This window comes from Drosophila hydei, unplaced genomic scaffold (assembly GCF_003285905.1).
Source record: "Drosophila hydei strain 15085-1641.00,03,60 unplaced genomic scaffold, DhydRS2 tig00008135-arrow-pilon, whole genome shotgun sequence".
Lineage (NCBI taxonomy): Eukaryota > Metazoa > Arthropoda > Insecta > Diptera > Drosophilidae > Drosophila > Drosophila hydei.
This window is the reverse complement of record NW_022045844.1, coordinates 1717573-1738627: the sequence shown is the minus strand read 5'-3', so window position 1 is coordinate 1738627 and position 21055 is coordinate 1717573. Positions and strand designations below refer to the sequence as shown.

Here is a 21055-nt window from a genome sequence, read left to right as displayed (position 1 = left end):
GACTGAACGTAGGCTAGGAGCAAATCCTTTCAGTTCAAATCACAGCTAAAGCGAAAGTTGCTTACACACACATGTTGATAGCTTTCGGAAATTGGTCAAACAATAATCAGCAAGAGTCGGCGAGCCGAGGCTTAGCTCTGCTGATTGGAGAATACAATCGAACACTCCAACGCGGCTCGATCGTTAATTAAAATAAATACTTTCCGGCTTGGCCAGAAAAGCTGGGAAAATCAAGAGGCAAGCAAACGATAGCATCGCATCGAGCGAGCGGCGAACGGCAAAACTGGCCACATGTGGCACACACAGTCGCAGCGCCTGACCAGATGTGAGGCACGTTTTCTTTTCTGTTTCTTTTTTTTTTTTTTTGCTTTTTGCGAAGCGATTTCCTTTGGCTGTATACGTTTTCGCCGCATGGCGAAGAAGTCAGTCAGTCAGTCAGTCAGTGTTACCAGGGCCGACGACGATGGCCAAAGAGTGAGAGAGACAGGGACAGACTCAACTGGTTTCTGCAACAGAGAGAGGGAGAGAGAGAGGGGGCGCAAGAGGCTGAGCGCATTAGAAATTAGCCATATATATATAGAAGCAGCTAGCCAATTGGCAACTGTTGCACAAAAAAGCAAAAAAGCAAAAAGCAATGCGAAGTGAATTCACTTTCATTATGAATGTCCGACGATGCATACAAATGCAAACGGGCTCTGAAGTCATCCAACCTGGCGAAGTCGGTTAGCAAAAGCATGATTGTTTTTCTTCTTCTTTTTCTAGCTGCAAGTTGCCAAGTTGCCAAGTTGCAGGTGGCACGTGACCGTTGATGCGGCCATTAAGTCTCGCTCAATGCAACATCACAATTGGAGTCACACGACTTTGTGTTCGTCTAACACTGAAGCTGACGTATATAATTAGTCTAACTGTTCAGACATTCGTGCAAATGCAACGAGTCAGCATATAGCTGAGATAGCTGATATAGTAAGGTTTATGGATCATATATCAACAAAAATTTGTATCTTTAAAAGAATTGTTTTTAGATATCTGTATGCATTCGATAAAATGTGGTTTGCTAGGGGCGAAAGATAGGAAAGTCAAAGTTAGAAAGATCGAAAGATCTAAGATAGAAAGGTTGAGGAGCGGGAAATCAAAGTTAAGAGGATCACAGAAGCAATTCGGATGGTCGAAGTTTGGACGATAGAAGTTGGAAGACTGAAGATGAATAAATTGAAGATGCTCAGATGATCAGTAGATCGATGCGTAGATCGGAAGAAGATGAACCATAACAGGATCCAAGAAGAGAATATCGAAGATCAGCGCATAGGAGATCTTTAAATGAAAGATAAGTAGATCAAATATCAAAAGAATAAAGATTAGAGATGATCGTATGATTGAAGAGTGGAAGTTGGGAAGATCAAAGATCAGTTAAAGATCACATAAAATTGATAAAATTGAAGATCGGAGCAGCTAGCATTAATATTAAGCCCATAGTCTCATAAAAACTGGCCAAGTTATGTTAAGTAATTCGCTTTATATTTTAATGAATCGTTTGAGCGATTCTCAATGAGTGAGAAAAGTTAAAATATTTGAAGATCGTGCTATATTCACTGTTAGAAAACAAGAGCACAAAGTGCATAAGATCAGTCATAAGAGCATAAGATGCAGTCTAGGGTATCCTTAAGTTCAGCCAATGCAACTCTCTCTATATTAGATTCTATTCCCAAGTCGCCAGCAATCTCTTCAAAGTGCTGGGCCATAAAAGCAAACGGCGCATCGTAAAGCCAAGCTGCAAATTTAGGGCGCTGCTCTTGCCAGTGGTGGCTAAGGAAAACCTGATTAGAGTTTTCCACAAGTTTCCACACATAGCTATTAACTCGGTTAGGAGTGAGTCGTCCGTCTCGCAGTCGCTGTTGCTGTCTCTGTCTCAGTCTCTGTGTTGTTGCACTTCTCGCTTTCATTTTCTTTAAAAATAATTTACTTTTTCGTTATTTTTTTCTCCATTTTTATGCGAGAAAATCGAAAGTTTTTCCACACGCCATAATGCAAAAAGAAAGTGCAAGTGCAACAGAAAGGAAAACCAAAAAAAAAAAAAAACAAAAAAAAACTAAGCAAAGCATTGCAGACGAGGCACAAACAATGCCACAGCGGCTAAGCGGGCCAACGGGGCGTATGAGCAACTTGTTTTGTTGCCGTTGCTGTTGTTGTTTTTTTTTGTGGCTAAAAAGTAGGATGCCATTGTTTGTTGTTGTCAGTTTCGTTGTCAAGTGCAAGCAAGAAAAAACTCTGCTGCTGCTGCTGCCTGCTGCCTGCTGCTTGCTCGACTCAGCTATTTCCTTTTGAACAACATTTAATGCGCGTCTGGCGTTGGCTTTCGATTTCGATTGAAGCTTTAATTAAAACACATAAAAGCGTAAAAGGAAAACTGTTTGCTCGGACAAAGCTTGATTATGCACTATGATTGTCTAGCGTTGTCTAGAACGAGTCACACTGCCACGCCCCTTGCTGCTTGTTCCTTGACCTCTGGCGTCTCCCCTCTCCCTCTCTCCCTCTCTCCATCTCTGTCTCTTACAATTTCTTCTTGGCTCAACTTCTTCAGCTCGCTTCACTCTTGTTTCTCTTTGCCATGTTGCTCGCTTGTAATAGCCATGTAAAAGGCCGCATTTACAACACATTTAAAAGTGTTACTCATACGCACTGTGGGTCAGGCAAAAAACAAGAGACAACAGTTTTTTGTTTTCTGTCTCCAATGTTAATTATTAACAATGATAATTATGTCTTTCGCTGACGGTCAAGTGCGTTGTTTTATTTATGCAACTGAACTTCTTCGTCTTCTGCTGCTTCTTCTCTTCGTTGTTGCTGTTGTTGTCGAAGAAATGGGGAAACAGTTGAGCTGAAGGTTGTTGCTGTTAGGCAATAAAAGCGCTGAGCTAGTTGCTTTTTGAATGAAAAGGTGAATGCCAATACAAATGCAATTACAATGAAAAAAAATTGAAAAAAAAAAAAACAAACAGAAACAGCAATAAAAAAAGAAAACAAAAGCTTGAGCAAAAACATGCGCTGGAAATTTCCTGAAGAATTGCAACGATCTGCAAAGAAAGCGCTTTGGCTTGAAGCTGTTGGCTGAAACACTGGGCCAAGTCAATTATCTAGAGCTCTTATAACGATGCTAGCTTAAGCACCTAGCCTAAAGCTCTTTGATAATGCTCAAAGCTAAATCTCTTGTCTAAAGCGCTTGGATAAAGCTGCTGACTGAAGCTTCTGGCTGTCTTTTGACTATAAACTCTGGCTTAACATCTGTGTGCAAGCCCTTGGCTAAAGCTTTTAGCTTAAGCTCTTGGCTACAGTTCCTATAATTTTTCACTACAGCGCTTGACTCAAGCTCTTCTCTAGAGTAGGTCACTCTACTCTAGTCTAGTCTCTAGTCCACTCCTAGCTTAGAGGCTGATCGTTTGATAAAGCCCATGGATAAAGCTCATTGTTAAGGCTTTAATCAAAGTCTCCTGGCTGAAGCTGTTGACTAGAACTCCTGGTTAAAACTCTGTATAATATCTAGCATCAAACACTTGGCTATGGAGTTGAACAGAATTTGCTTTAAGGTGCTCAGCAATTCTTGCTTAAAGCACTTGGCTCTTAACACTGTACCTAACTGTTGTCTGTATGCAAATAATCAGTTCCCAGATGTTTCAAGCGTAAAGCTTGGAAATGTTATCGCTTGATCAGGCAATATTGATTGATAAAGCTTGGAAGTTGTGCAAATGAACTTCATTGATGGATATAATATTGTATATTGTGATTAATATATGAAACATTATGAAATATTATAAGACATTTATTATATATATTTCTTAAGTAATTCGAATTGCTTTGTCTCCATTTGTAAGCTCTTGATACAATATAATTAATTAAGTTACATACATTATTTTTCGATTCAAAGTCTGTGCATTATCTCTTGAAATTTTGAAAAATATTACAGATCGTTTCATTGTAATTTGGTCTTCACTCTGTTATCACTTGAAATGTCAAAATTATTCCAGAAATTTGCAGTTTGTCTGCTCACGTTGGCCATGCCTTCAGCTCGCCTGCCCTTTGACCCGCAATACAATTTGCCGAAATTATGCTATAGAACTATCTTTATAGTGGATCTCTTAAGCTGGAAATCAAAATCGACATCAGAATCAAAATCAAATGTCATCTCGTCGCTTAACCTACAACTGACCCCGCCCACTGCCCTGGGGGCGGGTGCTGGTTGGGGGGCAGACAAAGAGCTAACATCATTGACCAGATTACCGAGCAGCCAAACAAAGAGATCTGCTTGCAACCCTACAGCGGACACGCCCCCACCCCGCCCCCTATACATTCATATTGCGTACATATGTATGTGTATAAGACGAAACCGTAACAATTACAAGTCTGATGATTTTTTGTGTGAAAGAGAAGCGCATAAAAATAAGTTTGACAAACGTCGACATCGACGTCGACGTCGTCGTCGTCGTCGTCGTCGTCGTCGCTGTCGTTGTCGTTGCCGTTGCCATCGTAATCGTCGACTGAGACTCGCTCTGAGAATGAGAGACTCGGGAGCTTCGACAGTCTGCAGGCTAGTCTGGGCCAGGGGCGGTGCCGGGGTTTGGGCGCTTGGCGCGTGTATTAGATGATATGAGGTCATTCACTGCTGTTTACTCCGAAAATGTTGTCTCGCCGATGACGCGGCGATTCGCATCATTCTCGAAGGAGCTCGGGAGTGGGTGCTGGAGCTGAAGCTGGAGCTGGGCAGGCGAGCATGCGGGTGGCAAGTAAAGCGATACATTTCCGACACTTTCTAACCATTTGACTTAACGTCTGAGCTGAGACGTTGCCAGAAGCAGCAGCAGCAGCAGGAGCAGGAGCAGGAGCAGCAGTTGTCGTCGTCGTCTGTTCAATGACTTTTGTTGAAACATGAAACATGAATCGACTTCACAGAAGCCTAAGCTCCAGCACTCGAGCCTAAACCTCAGAGTCAGTCTCAGTGCCAGTTCCAGTTCCAGTTCAGTTCGCCGAGGTGCCCACCTAATACGCTTCCTCTTCAAAAATTCTTTTACAGCTCTATGTGTCTGTCCCTATGCCCCTTTACACACCCCTGTCCCCCTCTCTCCCTCTCTCTCTCTCTCTATTTAGTCATGTCTGTGTGTATTTTGTGTTGTTGCCAAAGGAGCTGTCTGCGCTCCCCACCCCCTTCTCAGTTCAGCTACCAGTTGTCGGTACATTGGACTCATTTCGCACGCACACCAGCTTAACGAAAAGTATGTCTGTGTCGCCAGCGACGTCGTCGTCGTCGTTGTCGTCGCCTCATTAAAGTTCTCCCCATGGCTTCCATGCAGTCCTCCCCATACCTGCTACCCTCAATCCACCTCTGTGCACAGCCAAACACCAAACGCCAAACTCTTCCTTCTGTTTCATCTTCTACAGCTCTTGTTCTGCTTCCTTCATTTGCAATATTCAGACACACACATGTTGAGCTGTGAGAGAGCAACTCACACACACACACAGAGACACTCACACAATTGCAATTGGCAAGTAAATGGAAAGGCCCCCAACAACTAAACAAACGGAAAGTGAAAATTTGCTCTACTGGCATCGTCAAACAGTGACGGTTACAGAGACGGCGACGGCTACGGCGACGGCGACGACGACGGTAACCGAGAGCGCACACTTTTGCTCTTGTATGCTCACTCGCTCACTCGCTCTCTCACGCCTTCCCTCTCTCTCTCTCTCGCACACACTTGCATTGAGTCATAGTCGCTTCGATTGCACGACGACGATATTGCAGCAGCGACAACGACAACGACGTCGACGTCGGCATCGTCAATTCCTGCTCACTTGTCGCACTCTCGCACACACACACACGCATTGGCACATTTTGCACTCAGTGCTGCTGCTGCTGCTGGTGCTGCTCCCCCATGATCGCACAGCCCTTTTGACTTGGCCTGACCCATTTGGGTGTCCAGATAGCTGCAATTGCTCGCCACTTGCTCCACTGGAGTAAACGCACTGGGTCTGGGTCGCTTCGCCTATTACCAGAGAGGCAGACACAACTACATGCATGTGTGTGTGTGTATGTGTACTATGTATGCATAATTGATCTACACGGCAGATCAGGCTAACAAGGAAATGCTGCTGTTGCTTTGATAGAATTGAGCAGGAAAAGTGTGTTTTCAAGATCATTACAAAAAGCTGATTATTAATTGCTTAGCTTTCTTTAAAGGGTATCTGCTAGTCAAGCATAGAACAACTTGCGTATGTATGTATGTCTGTTGCATGCAAAATAAATGAAAAGTTATATATTCTGGACCACTGTGCCGGTTAGCTATGTTTGCCACTCAATGTCCCTAGAGGAGAAAATGCAATGCAAATGCGCATGTGGCACACAAAACCACCCAACTCAAACAGCCTTAACTGCAGCAGCAGCAGCGAAACACATGCATAAGTATGTGTCTACATACATGCAGACATACAAACAGATGTAAGCACAAGCATGCACACGTATTTACATTTTACATACGAACAGCAACAGCAAAAGAGAGCGCCAAACATTTTGCTCTCGAAACGCAAAAACTGTTACGTTTGCTGCTTTACCATTTTGGCGCGCTCCCGACCGCGACTGCGACGGCGAAGGCGACTGCGACGCCGACATCGTTTTCGCAATAGCGCAGCGGGTCCCAATAACATTTCATGGCTCGCGCTCTTCCAGTTGGCGCGAGCCGAGCAAGCGAGCCCCATTCAGTCGCCGTCGCTGTCGCAGTCGCTTGCTCATTTTTATTTTCATCGTTGTTGTTTCTTTTCTCGTCTGTTTTTTTTGTTGCCTTCCCACCTGTCTCTCTCGCTCTGGCTGTCGTTCTCTCACTGGCTGACTCTGTGTTTGTGAGTGGGGCGCGCGCGCGCGTTTGCCAGAAACGTCGACGTCGGCATCGACGCTTATTGCCAGCGACATCGCACGCTGCAGTCGCGTCGCAGTCGCCGCCTGCAACGTTTGTTTGCGCCTAATAAACACTCGGCAGTGCTTTTTGTGCTGACTTTAGATTTTAGTTTTGCTGATACCGTAAGAGATAAATGACGTGCCGCGGCTGACAGCAAAGCAAAAAGCAAAAAGCAAAGTAAAGCGAGACACAGCAGCAGCAGCAAAGCCAAACGTCAAGCACAATACGTTGTTGTTGTTGCCGGACTTTTACGTCTTACGTTTACGTTTACGTTTAGGTGTTTCCGTATGCGCGTTACGCGTTGCGTGTGACAAAATGTGTCCAACTGCAGCCGCCGCCAACTGCAGCAGAATTAGTGCAAATATACCTCAAATCTAATAAAAATTTACCTGAATAAATGAATAACATGTGCAACGTGTAGCGGGAGAACCTGTGAGTGTGTTTTGTTTGTTTGTCTATAGAAACTGCTAAAATGATAATGGTGCAACATTTGGTGGCCGCCACGGCACATAATTTTGCAACGGCGGCACTCACAACAACATCATCATCGTCATCATCGGCCTCATCATCGTCCTCATTATCATCATCATCGTCGTCCAGTTCGAGCTCCAGCTCGAGCTCCTCCTCGCTGCTGTCGCTTTCATCCGCCTGCTCTGCCTCCTCGGCATCCGCCTCGCCGGCAGCATCGCCGACAGCTGCGGCATGTGCCACGCCCACGCCCACACCTGTCGCCTCGCCGACGCCCGAAACGGAGAGCCTAGCTAAGGATGCGGAAGAACTAACTAAAACAGCTATAGAAGGTGCCATAGAGATAATCAAGTCAGAGCAACAAAGTCCAACACCTGCGCCCAGCTTAAGTCCAGCTGCCACACCTCCAGCAGCAGCAGCAGCAGCAACAGGAGCAGCAGAAGTTGCAACTCCAGAAGTTGCAATCGAAGTTAAAAAGGAGAACAAGCAGCAGGCAGCAGTTGAGGCTGCTGAGGAGGACTCCGAGCACATTGCCACAGATTGCCGAGAGTTCAAAGTGCTCTACAATCATCTGCGGCAGCAACAGCAACAGCAGCAGCAGCAGCAACAGTCCGAGCAACCTCTTCAAGCCGAGCCAGATAAAACGCGCAGCACCTTGGATGATGTTTCAAAGATACTTTGGGAACGCAAGCAGCAGCTGCAGCGCGGCAGCGTCATCACCAGCAGCAACGAGTTGCAAGTGCAGCACCAGCAACAGCAGCAACATGAGCAGCAGCAGCAGCAGCAAATGAGCGACATTGAGGATGAGGAAACGCTCGAGGAGGACGCCGATGCGGACATCGAAGCGGATGCTGATGACGAGGAGCTGTTGGAGCTGCAATACCAAAATGGCTATGACTCACCTTTGGATCTCTCGCTGAGCAGCGCTGCCACGGCAACGGCGAATGCTGCCAGTGCTGCAGCAGCAGCAGCTGCGGCTGCGTCGTCGGCTCCTGTGGCAAGCAGCAGGAGGCGTGGCCACGCCTACTCGGGCAGTGAATCCGATGAAGAGGCGACAACAACGCATTGCGAGCGAACGAGGATGCGACTGAAGCCGGCGGAACGGTCGGCGGCCTACAAGAAGAGCTTGATGAAGCGCTACTGTAAGTGGAAAAGCAGCGAAAGTGCCCGACTAGGACATACCCTATAATAAATATATATTCATAAATATAGAAAGTAGAAAGAGAAGGGCAAGTGAGCAGTTATTGGCTGGATATACGCTAGAAGAAGACCAGTGAATTGAGAAGTGGCAACAGGCAATGCTTGACTTGACGCTACCCTATAAATTATATATATTTAACAAAATACGGGCTATGGAATGGAATTTATTGGGAAATAAATTGCAAGTTCTTATAGAAGGAAAATGTATAATATATGCAGAGCATATGCCTGACTAGCAAATACCCTATAATGATTATATGAATTTGAGGTATTTAACACTTTTGGGCGATGTGAAATGAGTGGAGTAAGGTAGGTACAATAGAAACTGCGAGTTGAGCAGGGAGGGCTGGACTGAAGTATACCCTATATTGAATTCTACATATCAGGAAAATGACGAAATGATGTTTCTCTTATGTACATCAAAGATTTACTCAAAACGGAAATCAGTTAGTCAGTGCTTGACTAGAATATACCCTGTAATACAATATATTGCACGTATAAATTTATTTTTATGTGAAATAAATATATATACATAAAATATATTTATAAACATAAAATAAATTAATATGTATTATGTGAAATATTTAACTAGAGTGTACCCTGTAGCATATACTAGATTGTTGTAGGTGCAGATTAAAAATTGTAATCACATATTAGTATTATTATCTACATAAATAGTTAACTTGCATATATCCTATACCTCTTAATATATATAGCTTTTCTTTTAACTACTCATTTCTTTATAATCTTCACCTATATCCGAGCTCATATGCCACATTTCGGTGTCTCTTTCCTGAATATTCTCAGCTATACAAATTTGATTGATAAACAGATAAAACTGTATCTATGTGTAGGTGTGTGTGAATTATAACTGTTGTTGATGCCCCTCAAAAGCGTCTGCATGGGCCTAGCTACCTATAAACTTAGTCAATTCTTGGAAATCTGTTAAGCTTTTTTTGTTGTTTTGCTTTGAATCCATTTGAGGTTTGCTTTAAATCTTTCAACTTTTAGCAGAGAAAAAAGTTGTGAAATGTCAATTTGGCAACAACAACAATGGCAGGCCAAAATTTATAAAGCAGAAAAATAACAAAAAAAAGCGCTCCCCCAACATACAGCCAAACAAAAAACAAAGACGTCCAAACGCAAAATAAACATTATTTAAAATAGCGCAATTTCCGCCGACGACGACGACGACGACGTCAAAAATGCTGCTGACGTCGCGGCCAGCGCTGTCTGAGCAGAGAGCGGCAGGCCGCAACGGCGGCAGCTTCGTAACAGTTTCCTAACCCACCTCAACAATTTTATTGATTACTTTAGGCGGCAAACGCACAGCAACAGCAGCGGCAGCAGCAACAGCAACTACTACTATAACAGAGCCATGTGAGAGCGAGAGAGCAAGCTAATGTGTGCGAGCAGCTTTCTAGTGAGCGGCAATGCCGCTCAACTATCAAACGCTCTCGACTCTGCTTTGCTTTGCCATTCGCGCTGCATTCACTCTGCCTGACTGACTGCCTGCATGCATCTGTGTGTGTGTGTGTATCGTAAATTGTAATATTGTGTAAGTGTGTGTGTGTGTGTGAAATAGTTTCTCAGTTCGCACTCTGCGGCGAATTGCCAAGGCGCCAACTGCCAACTGCCAACTGGGGGACTATTCGCTTGTGTGCGTGTGTGTTGGCACTTGTTACATGTGTATATGTGTTAGTAGACTGCGACTGGCTAAGGTAACCCTTCGCACAAGCAGCCAACAACTTGTTTCCTCTATTTGACACGAGCGTCTCTTTTGACTTTTGCAAGCGGTTGTTGCCTTTGCCTTTGCTCCGATTTGGCCAGCAGAGGGAATCGCAATCTTGCACTCACACGAACATACATGTATATATATATGTAAAAAACAAATATGTATATATATGTATGTATGTATATGTATATAGCATGTACTTGTTCTTTAAAAGGGCGTCAGGTACTTGAAATTTTTGTATTAGCGGAAATGCGCGTCGCTCACAGCTCCACAAAGTGGGCGTCACGTCTCTAAAATGACTAATGTGGAAGGGTGAGGAAGCGAGAGGAGCACACTGGCTAGAGGGTTGAGCACATTCTTTAGCTGGGATACGGATTATTAAGTACATGGCCCTGACAGATTTATGCAGCTGCCAGCTGCTTGGAAAGATTGCTGCAAGTGAAGTGTCTGAATCAAAAGAAAATGAACTTAGATATGACACAGACTAAAGAACTAGAGATGACACATGAACGAAATTTGACTAATCGATATATTAAAGAAATAGTGATGAGAAGTTAATAATGAAGAGAATTCTACGATAACTGCATTTTATTTTAATGAAATTATGTATGAAAATACATATATAACTACACAATATATAAAGGTACATTTCTCAACTTCTCACAACCTAATTATAATCATAAGCTCAAACGTTTCTGCCTCAGTCAACTGCCATAAACTTTCAGATAATGCCCTGCTTTTGATGTCATAAAGCATTTCTGTTATAGAAGTTTCCTGTTTACGTTTCAAAGTACACTGGATCCAACCGCAATAGCCCGCAGAATTTTTGAAAATGCTGGTTCCTCAAATCAAATCACAATCAAATGCCAAAGCGCTTAGCATCGCTGCAGTTGAAGCTCAACTCAGTCCCTCTCTCTTTTCTCTACCTCTCTCACTCGCCTTCCTCTGAATACAGCAAACAAATCATCGTTATCTTTAACAAAGATCTTCAGTCGTGTAAAGCGCTGGGAAACTTGATTTCAGCAAATTCTTTTCAAATTTTACCAAAAGATATAAAAAATATTTTTTGCTTTTCCCTTTGTTTTTTTTTGACAAACTTTATTTGGGTATTTTAAAAACAAGCACACGCACACACACACACATCCTCTTACAACATGCAATCATTTTTTATTTCTCTTTTTTTGTAACCTTTTTTTACACGACTTTATTTCGTTTGTTTTGCTTTTGATTTTGTTTTACCTTCAACCTTTTGGGGTTTCAACCGCAGCCACTGCTCCCGTTCCCAATTCACCGCCCACACACACACACACACACACATACAGAATGCGAGGCAACTTTCAATTGCGACATGAGGCGAAGAGCGCAACGAGCGCTTACAAGCGCTTGTTACGCGCTCTCTTGCTCTGCCGCTCTCCCTCTCTGCCTTAGGTCTCCCTTTACATGAGTAAGCAGCGCAGCTTCAGCTTCTGTAAGCGTGTGTGTGTGCGTGTATGGGAAATAGTGGCAAAGAGCGACGTCGTCGCCGTCATCGTCGCCCAACCCACCCCCTCGTCGTAAACGAGCTGCACAACGAGGTCTCTGTTGCTTTGAGGCCTAACGCAAAACATTTTGAGGTAGGTTGGGAATAGATTGGCAACAACTGAGCGCATACACAAATAGAGAAAAGCGAAAGAGACAGAGAGTGTAACAGAGAGAGCGAGAGAGAGAGAGGGAGACAGTGGCGCACGGAAAAACTTAAATTTCTCGTTTCAGCGCAAGAAATTAGCAAATCATTTTCTTTAGCTTAACCCAAATACGTTTGAGTTTTTAGAATTATGTAAGCGCCATGTCTCGATTTCTGTCTATCTCTGTTTGCTTGCGTGTAAGTCTGAGTGTGTCTGTGTGTGTGTGTGTGAGTGAGTGTGTTGTAAGCGCATTCAATTGGCAGACGCAATTCTCTAGCAATTGCCCAGCATGTTTAGACGTGGGGTCTCCTTATCTGTCCATTGATTGCAGTGCGATAATTGATAATAAGCCTGAAATAGAGAGTTAACAAGAGTAAGTGTGTATGTGAGAACTGAGATTATGTCACATATGAAGTGCCTAGCGCAATATAATTACAAAATCTGATTGAAATTGGAATATTGGCTAATCAGAAGAGAGAGATTGTTGTGACTAACCTTTCTTATTGGCTTTGTTTTATTTCTGACTGAACAGCTGATGTGCAGTGGAATTAGATAGCTATAACTTAGTTCAGATTAAAGCCTATCTATCTAAAAACATATTTATATATATAGCAGCTCAATTAACACTTCTTTCAAACAGAAAAACTCTGCAGAGAAAGTGCTAATTTGGAAGAGGTGTGAAAATGGGCAACAGAACAAATGACTAAAATATTATGTAATATCCGTTAGAAATTCAGAATTATGAATTAATTTAATAATGAAATTACTATATAGGAACTTGTACAGCATAAGAATGCTATTAAATTTAAATTAATCACTTCTTTATATAGTATAATATAACTTTTGTAAGAACTTAAACTAAATGTTCTCTGTAAATATAACTTACCTACTAATACTTATCATGCCAACTGCTTTACATCACATGATGTATTAAAATTCCATAAATTAGCTAAGATCTGAAATTCTTAAGTCATTAATTCCCCTTTGCGTGCCGTCTCCTGCATATAGAGAGTTTATTAAAATTTATCAAAGACTCTGAAATTATTACAAAATTTCATTAAGTCAGCTAACAAATTGCGTAGCAAACAAATGCGTCAAATATTATAATGTATGCATGGCATAAACATACATACATCTACATTTATATAAGAATAATCAAAATACCAAAATAATATATAAAAAAAAAAAACAATTTTTATAATATATAAAAAAAAACCAACTGCCCAAAAACACAGTTCACCAAAAATTACAATATTCAAGCGCAGATAGACATACATATGCATGCATACACACATACATATGTATATGTATATATGTATATACACTTACATACATACACTTACTTACATACATGTGTATATACTATATTTACTGTATGTATATAGCTGTACATATGCATTTCCTTCTGTATGAGACGAGAAATTTCTGTATCAAGAGACAGCAAAAACAACAAAATACATCTCATATCAATTCTTGATGCGGAAATATTGAGGAATAATTTTTGTAGTCGTTGCGTTTGTTTTTTTTTTCCACTGCTGCTCCTTATTTTATTTTTATACTAAACTGTATATAGGCAAAAAGAAGAAGAAGAAGAAGAAGCAAGAACAGCAACAAAAAGTAAACAGCGAGCACTAATACAAATGCACTTAATGAGAAATTCTGCTTTAAGTCCACAAAAATATATACATACAGACACACATATGTCGTTATAAACTTACAAACAGTGAGGCATACAAAAATACATATGTAGCCTTAACAAGCAATAAGAATCGTACATTTATATGTGTGTTTGTGTATGCGTCTCGCACTTGTCTGCATGTGTGTGCGTTATCCGCGAGACCTTGAACTTGAGACTGAATTTCCAAAAAGCGCACAAGCACACAACACACTCACACTAACACTCACACACACAAAGGCAAACAAATGCGCCCAGCGTCGACAGCGACGACGACAGCGACTCACAAACACAAGAACAAAAGACAATACCAGCAACAACAAGAGCAACTCTCGACTGCCGCTTTTATTCTTTGCACCCATACACAACCAATGTGAAAGACACACTCACACACACATAACGGCAAAGGCAGCGGCAGTGACAGAGGCAGAAGCAGAGGCAGCGGCAGCGACAGCGGCATGAAAGCCAAAATAAGCCAGCCAAAACAGCAGCTACAGCAACAACAATGCACACGCAGAACAGGAATTTAGCGAGAGAGTGGAAGAAGGAGGCAGAGAGAGAAAGAGAGTGCGAGTCAGAACTGGGAACGCAAAGTGGGAATGAACTGGGAACTGAGTTCGCTGACGGAAGCAGTCCATGATGGGAATGGGCGAATTGGGGAAGAGAGAGTGAAACAGGGAGCAGTCACAGCAACAACAACATCAACATTAGTATGTATTAATGTGCAGCTGTATGTGTGTTTGTGTGTATGTATATATACATATACAATAGCCAAACAAACACATAAATTATAATATTTAAATATAGAACTTTTGAGTTGTTGTCGTCGTTGTCGCTGTTGCTTTCTTTTGTGTCTGTGTCTGTATGTGTAGTTGTGTGTTGCTGTTGTTCGCATATTACTTTTGGTTAATCGGTCGACAGTCGTTGTTGCTGTTGCTGTTGTTGTTGTTAGAGTCAAATTGCTTTCGCTGTGATATATTATAACTCGTACTCACAAATTTGGGGCTTATTGTTTTTGTTTTTATACCAACCACCCACCAGACAAAGTTGACTATAAAATAGGCCAATAACGTAATGATACAGCAACAACAACACCTGTTCAATTGTTGTTTTAGCCACTGTCATATATACACCTAGCTGCTTCCTCGGAAATAGCTCGAAAACTGTAAACAAAACACTTTGCGCACACACACACATACACATAAATAGTGAAAAAAGAGTTAGTTAAGCATGCTCGACTATGATATACCCTGCTTGCCAGCTGAATGAGCTGAAGCAAGCACATTAAAGGCAACTAATCATAGCAACAACAACAATAACAATCTACATTGACCTACTATTCGCAAAATGCTGCGGCTCCATTGTGAATTGTGCATTGTAAATTGTGAATTGTGATGTAACTGTCCCAAAACGCGGCGCACATATCAACGAAGCAGTTCAAGTCCAAATTTGAGCAGGGAAATACATAAAGCCAATAGACGAGAAATAAAAAGTACTTAATGTTTCCATGAGTGTGTGTGTGTGTGAGTGTTTGTCTGCACATGACTCTACCGTTAATTGTGTGTGGTACGTACATGTTAGCCAATTTTGTTTTCTCATAATATATTAAATTGTTTGGCATTATTTTGCTTTTATTTTTATTTTTAATAGACCGCATTTTTAGAGGTCAACATTGCAATGCGTAATGTGTGTGTTGGTGTGTGTGTAAATGGGTGTCTTGCTATGGTTTGTCAGATGGTCTTTGTGCCACATCCAAATGGGTTAGCCAATCCAATTCAATTTCGCATAGACCCAGCGGACTGCCGTGCGTATGCGTAATTTGTGCGCTATGCACATTGCGTATACGCCAGGTGTGGCCGCCCGTGTCTGCATAACATGTTCTGACATATTCTTAACAGCACACATGCAATGGACGCAACTATTTATATGCATACTAGCATTACGTATACGCAGCGGCTGCTGCTACTGGTCACAGCTGTGGCCATATTACGTATACGCCTTATTAGCCACTTGCGCTGTGCTGCCACGTGAGCAGCGTCGGCAGTTTCCTCTACTAAAATATATATATTTATATATATACGCATATCCATGCGAAATAAATTTACAACAACAATTGACAGCGATTTCCGCTCAGCAAAATATCAGGTTTTTTTGGTGCCGAAAAAACGAGAAAGAAAAATTCTCTTAAAAAAAATAAATCTTTATAGTTTCCGTCAAAGAAATAAAAGTTGATTTTCCACTGCACAAAACCCAAAAATCGCTGATGAGGCTGGGCGGGGGGACTGACAGGCCACAGCTGATTTTAGTTACCTGCTGCCTGCTGGCTGCCTGGCCGCAATTTCCGTCACGAATTGGCTAGAGCCACATGCACATGGGTCGATCGAAAAACGTCTATGTAAATGTGTCATATTTTTACAGCAGCTTTTGAATTTTATACAAATATATATCCATAGCTGAAGAAACATATGAATATTTTATATGCATTAATATGTATATATCGTTTTTTTTGCTTCTCATTCACCCACTACTCGGCGAATGAGCGAGCAAATGAACGAAATGAAGCGAGCGGCAATTAAAACGAGACGAGGCGGCGAATTGCCCATAAGCGTGTGTGTGTGTAGGTATTTAAAAAGCTGTAAAAAAAGCACACACACACGCTCACATATACATACAAAGGCGGCGCGTACAACATGCAATAATGCAGCCAGCAAAGCATAAATTGTAAACTCGTCGTCGTCGTCGTCGCCGCAGCAACAACAACAGCAGCAGCAGCAACGCCGACAAGCCTTGACCTGATTTCTCTTCCTCTCTTGCTGCCAACTGTTTGTGTTCGTGCGTGCCTCTGTGTGTGTGAGTGTGTGTGTGAGCACGCTTGCATGCAAGCTTTATTGCTGCCTTTTAGTTTGCTTGCACGCTGCACTTGTGCAAGCGAGACAACTATATATGCTTGTTTATTTCTCGCTGTGTATGTGTGCGTGTGTGTGAACAGCTTGACATTCAATGCAATTTTGTTGTTGCTGTTGGTGTTTTTTTTTGTACTTCTGCTGCAGCAGCCGCCGCGGCGTTTCGCATAAAATAAGTGAAAATGCACTTTTACTTTTCAACAACAACAACAATAAGTAACAAGAAAACAACAATAACAACGACAACTTGTGAATTTTTCTTGCGTTGCAGCTCAATGCACAACAACTGCAGCAGCAGCAGCTGCCAGCCAGCCAAAGAAAGTGAGATGGAATTTTTTTGTTTCACTTTTGCTGCTGCTACTGTTGTTGTTGTTTTTCCTTTTTGCTTTTTCTGCCTCTCTCACTTTGCATTTCTTTTGTCATTGTTTTTAACGGTTGTTTGTTATTGTTGCTTTGAGTTCATGGCTCGCCAAATTGGGGCATTTCAAGCTTGTATTTGTGTGTGTGTGTTTTGCTCGCATATTTCTAGCCTCTTGGTGACTTTTGCATGTCGCTCAACTTACTCACAACAACAGCAGCAACAACAACAACAGCAACAATTGTATGTAATTATGCATATTGCGAATTATTTAAGTATTATTAGCTTTGCATTTCATGTTAGTTTGGACAGTTTGACAGGTCTCGGCTTAAGCGAGGAGGGCGGCACTTGAATAGAGCTGCTTGTTGTTGTTGTTGTTGTTGCTGTTGTAGTTGTTGTTGATGAGATAAAGTTGTTTTATAATTGGGTCGCAACAGTTGCTAGACATTTGCAAGTAGTTTCGAGTGTTGCTCAGTGAACGATGAAGCCATGAAATAATGATATATATATATATTTATAAAACATATACATAAACTTATAATCATAACTAATTTATTTGTATTTTGTTTTGAACTGTTTGCAGATACCGAAATTCCTATTGTCAAACAATCAACCAGTCCGTCACCTCATCAACAGCAGCAGCAGCAGCAACAGCAGCAACAACAGCATCAGCAGCAGCAACACCTGCAGCAGAGCCAACAACAACAGCAACAACAAGCTTTCGGCGTTGCAAGCACATTGCTGCACATTAAAACTGAACAGAATGCGCTCTTAACACCACTGCAGCAACAACATAGCTTACAGGGCAACAGCAATGCGCATCAGCAGCAGCAACAACAACAACAACAGCAGCAGCAACAGCAGCAGCAGCAACAACCGTTGGCCATACCACATCGGCCGCTGCTGCATAATCTGCTCAGCGGCGGTGCAATTCACAATCCACATCACAGAAATTACACGACGGCCACAACAGGTGAGTGCAAGCAGCAAGGTGAACCAGTGCACACGCCCTTTTTCTTGCTGGTTATTGGCTTGGCCCAGCATTTGGCAACTTGTTAATCTTGGCCCATTCTCTGCTCGTTTCGCAGGTTCATTTCCGCCCAGTCCCGCGGACAGCGGCGTCTCCGACGTAGACAGCTCCAGTTCCGGTGGGCAGCCATGCGCCGACGAGTTGAAGGCGCGTTTGGGCATGCCCACAACGGCAGCAACATCGGCGGCTGCGGCTGCCACCCACTCGGCAGCGGCAGCGGCAGCAGCGGCGGCAGCAGCAGCCGCGCACCTGCATACGGGCACATTTCTGCATCCGAACTTATATCAGAACAATGCGGCGAATTCGTTGCGGAATATATGGAATCGCAGTGTTGGGGGTGAGTATATCAAGTATTCCAAAAAATCACATACGTACATACATACAGGCATTTGTATATATGTATGTATATATGTGTGCATCTGTATGCAGCAAAAGTTCAGCAGTCGAAAAATGGCAGGCTCATGCATATCAATATATACAAACATGCAAACAAATGTACATACATAAGTCCATGTATATACACACACATACATACTCAACACAATCAATTGCAATAAGAATGTGTTGCACTCGCTGCTTTTATGCTTTGCGCTTCGCTTTGTGTCTGTGCTTGCTTGTGTGTGTGTTCGTCGCTGTGTAAAATCTGTGGTCATCGACACATTGCCTTTGCGCAAATTGTGAAGGTCACAACGACAACGACAACGACAACAGCAGCGACTGCGACAGCGACAGAGTCAGTGTGTGGCAATGCTTGGCACTGTGAGCGTCTCTCATTTTTGTGCGCGCTCTCTTGCTCTCGTGCTCTCTCTCTCTCTTGCCTTCTCATTGCTAATGCAATAATGCGATAGTGAAGACACGAACGTACGTATGAAAGCTTGCGTTTCTCTCTCTTCTCTGCTGACTGCTGTTTTTGTATTTATTGTTGTGTTAGTATGTGTGAGCGCGCACACACTTTTGATTTTATTCAACGCGGCGCTCAGTCATTTGTCCGCCCAACCGCTGCCCTCCCCTCTCAGTCAATGGCCAACTGGCTGTTGAATTGGGCAACGGCAGCGCCGTTGACGCCGGATGTAAAACAAAACTTACTAAATAGCATACAAAATTACAAACACACACATGCATACATATGTATGTACATATGTATATATGTTTGTACTGTGAAATAGTCAGACAGCAGACGAAGAGTGCTGCCCAGTGCACAGTGGTTCACATTAGCTGCAAAACTTTATGAAATAGTTTGCTGTGTAATGTGCGTTGATTGCATGGTATTACAATCCGCAAGCATTACATATGTATGTATATGTGCCGAATACGTTTGGCTGTGGAATCTATGTGGATCGTTTTGCTGTTTACAAAATTCATAATATGGCAATTCTTTAATTATCTCTCTCGCTCATTCTTTTGTCCTTTTGTATAGTGCCCGACAATTATTATGGCAACAGTGGCAACAGTGGCTCCGGAGGCGTTAATCCTGGCACACCGGGCACGCCCAGCTATCTGACAACGTCCTACTTCAATGCGCCAACGGCGGCATCAACGCAGCGCAGTGCCACTGCCAACGGCTTTGGCACGCATCAGCATCATTCCCTGCAACATCAGCAGCAGTCGCAACAGCAGCAGCAGCAACAGCAGCAACAACAACTGTCACATCACCAACAGCAGTTGCATCATCAACAGCAGCAGCAACAGCAGCAGCAACAACAACAGCAGCAACAGCAACAGCAGCAACAACAGCAACAGCATCCACAGTCTCAGCATCCACATCAGCTGCACACGCATTCCACAATTGCCAATGCTGCAGCAGCAGCGGCAGCAGCAGCAGCGGCGGTCGTTAGCAGCAGCAGTGCCGCCGCCGCAGCAGCGATGCTCAACGCCGGCAGCACGCAGAACGGCGTCATCCAACAGCCGGCGACATCGAGCGTTAACTATGATCTCTCCTATATGCTGGAGCTGGGCAGCTTTCAGCAGCGCAAGGCGAAAAAGCCGCGCAAGCCGAAGCTCGAGATGGGCGTCAAGCGTCGCAGTCGCGAAGGCTCCACCACCTACCTGTGGGAGTTTCTGCTGAAGCTGCTCCAAGATCGCGAATACTGTCCGCGCTTCATCAAATGGACGAACCGAGAAAAGGGCGTCTTCAAGCTGGTCGACTCCAAGGCTGTCTCGCGACTCTGGGGCATGCACAAGAACAAGCCCGACATGAACTACGAGACAATGGGCCGGGCGTTGCGCTACTATTATCAGCGCGGCATATTGGCTAAGGTGGACGGCCAGCGACTGGTCTACCAGTTCGTCGATGTGCCCAAGGATATAGTTGAGATTGATTGCAATGGTGTGTGAGTGAAGGAGAAGGAGAAAGTGAGAAGGAGAGAGCATGTATATAGATGTTAACAGTGGCAATAGAATGGGAGCTAAAGCGGCTAGCGGCAATAGTAGAAATATATCTATATATGTATGTATATATAGAGTATATAAGAGCGTAGCAACCACAACAACACACACGCACACACACACACATGTATTTGTATGTATGTGTGTGTGAGTGTGTTTCTTTTTGTACATGTTGAGTTTTTTGTTAAGATCTAAGCAGAGAATTCAGTTAGAGAAGATGAAGAGTATAAATTACATAGCTGCTAGGCATATACCCTACACACACACACACACGCATATATATGTGTGTATGTATGTATACCCTACACACACACACATATATATATATATATAGATATGTTTATATATAATGTAAAATGTAAAATTCGTTAGTAATTAATAATTCTATTCATTGGCTTTAGTGTTTTAATTGTAACATTTAATTATTGTTATTATTATTGATTATTATTATTGATTGATTGATTGATTGATTGGTTGATTGATCGATGAATTCTTATTGATATTTGTGTATGAAAGAAAAGGTTTAGCTAACTGCATAGCTAAAAGAGAAAACATCGCCTAGCCTAATATATGAACTATATAACCCCAACACCCCCAACCCCCCATACATATACCTAATGCCTACCCCTAACTATACATTAGTGTTACTTTACGATTCGTTTTTTGGGGGCTCATTGTTTTTGTTGCTTATTTTATAAAAAGAGA

At 42.7% G+C, this 21055-nt stretch overlaps 1 protein-coding gene across 2 annotated transcripts in view; it reads left to right on the top strand.

The window, feature by feature from the left end:
- The window catches only part of LOC111601112 (ecdysone-induced protein 74EF), a 37358-nt gene extending 16897 nt beyond the window's left edge, over positions 1-20461 (top strand). Inside the window, exons 1-4 of one of the 2 annotated variants that reach the window (XM_023317558.2) lie at positions 6883-8542; positions 17519-17908; positions 18024-18302; positions 19383-20461. In XM_023317558.2, the coding sequence (XP_023173326.2) occupies positions 7405-8542; positions 17519-17908; positions 18024-18302; positions 19383-20299 (2724 nt within the window). In that variant the 5' untranslated portion in view covers positions 6883-7404 and the 3' untranslated portion in view covers positions 20300-20461. Of the gene's footprint in view, positions 1-6882; positions 8543-17518; positions 17909-18023; positions 18303-19382 lie in introns of those variants that run through there. The other variant, XM_023317559.2, reaches the window with a different exon arrangement.
- The last annotated feature ends 594 nt before the right edge of the window (positions 20462-21055 follow it).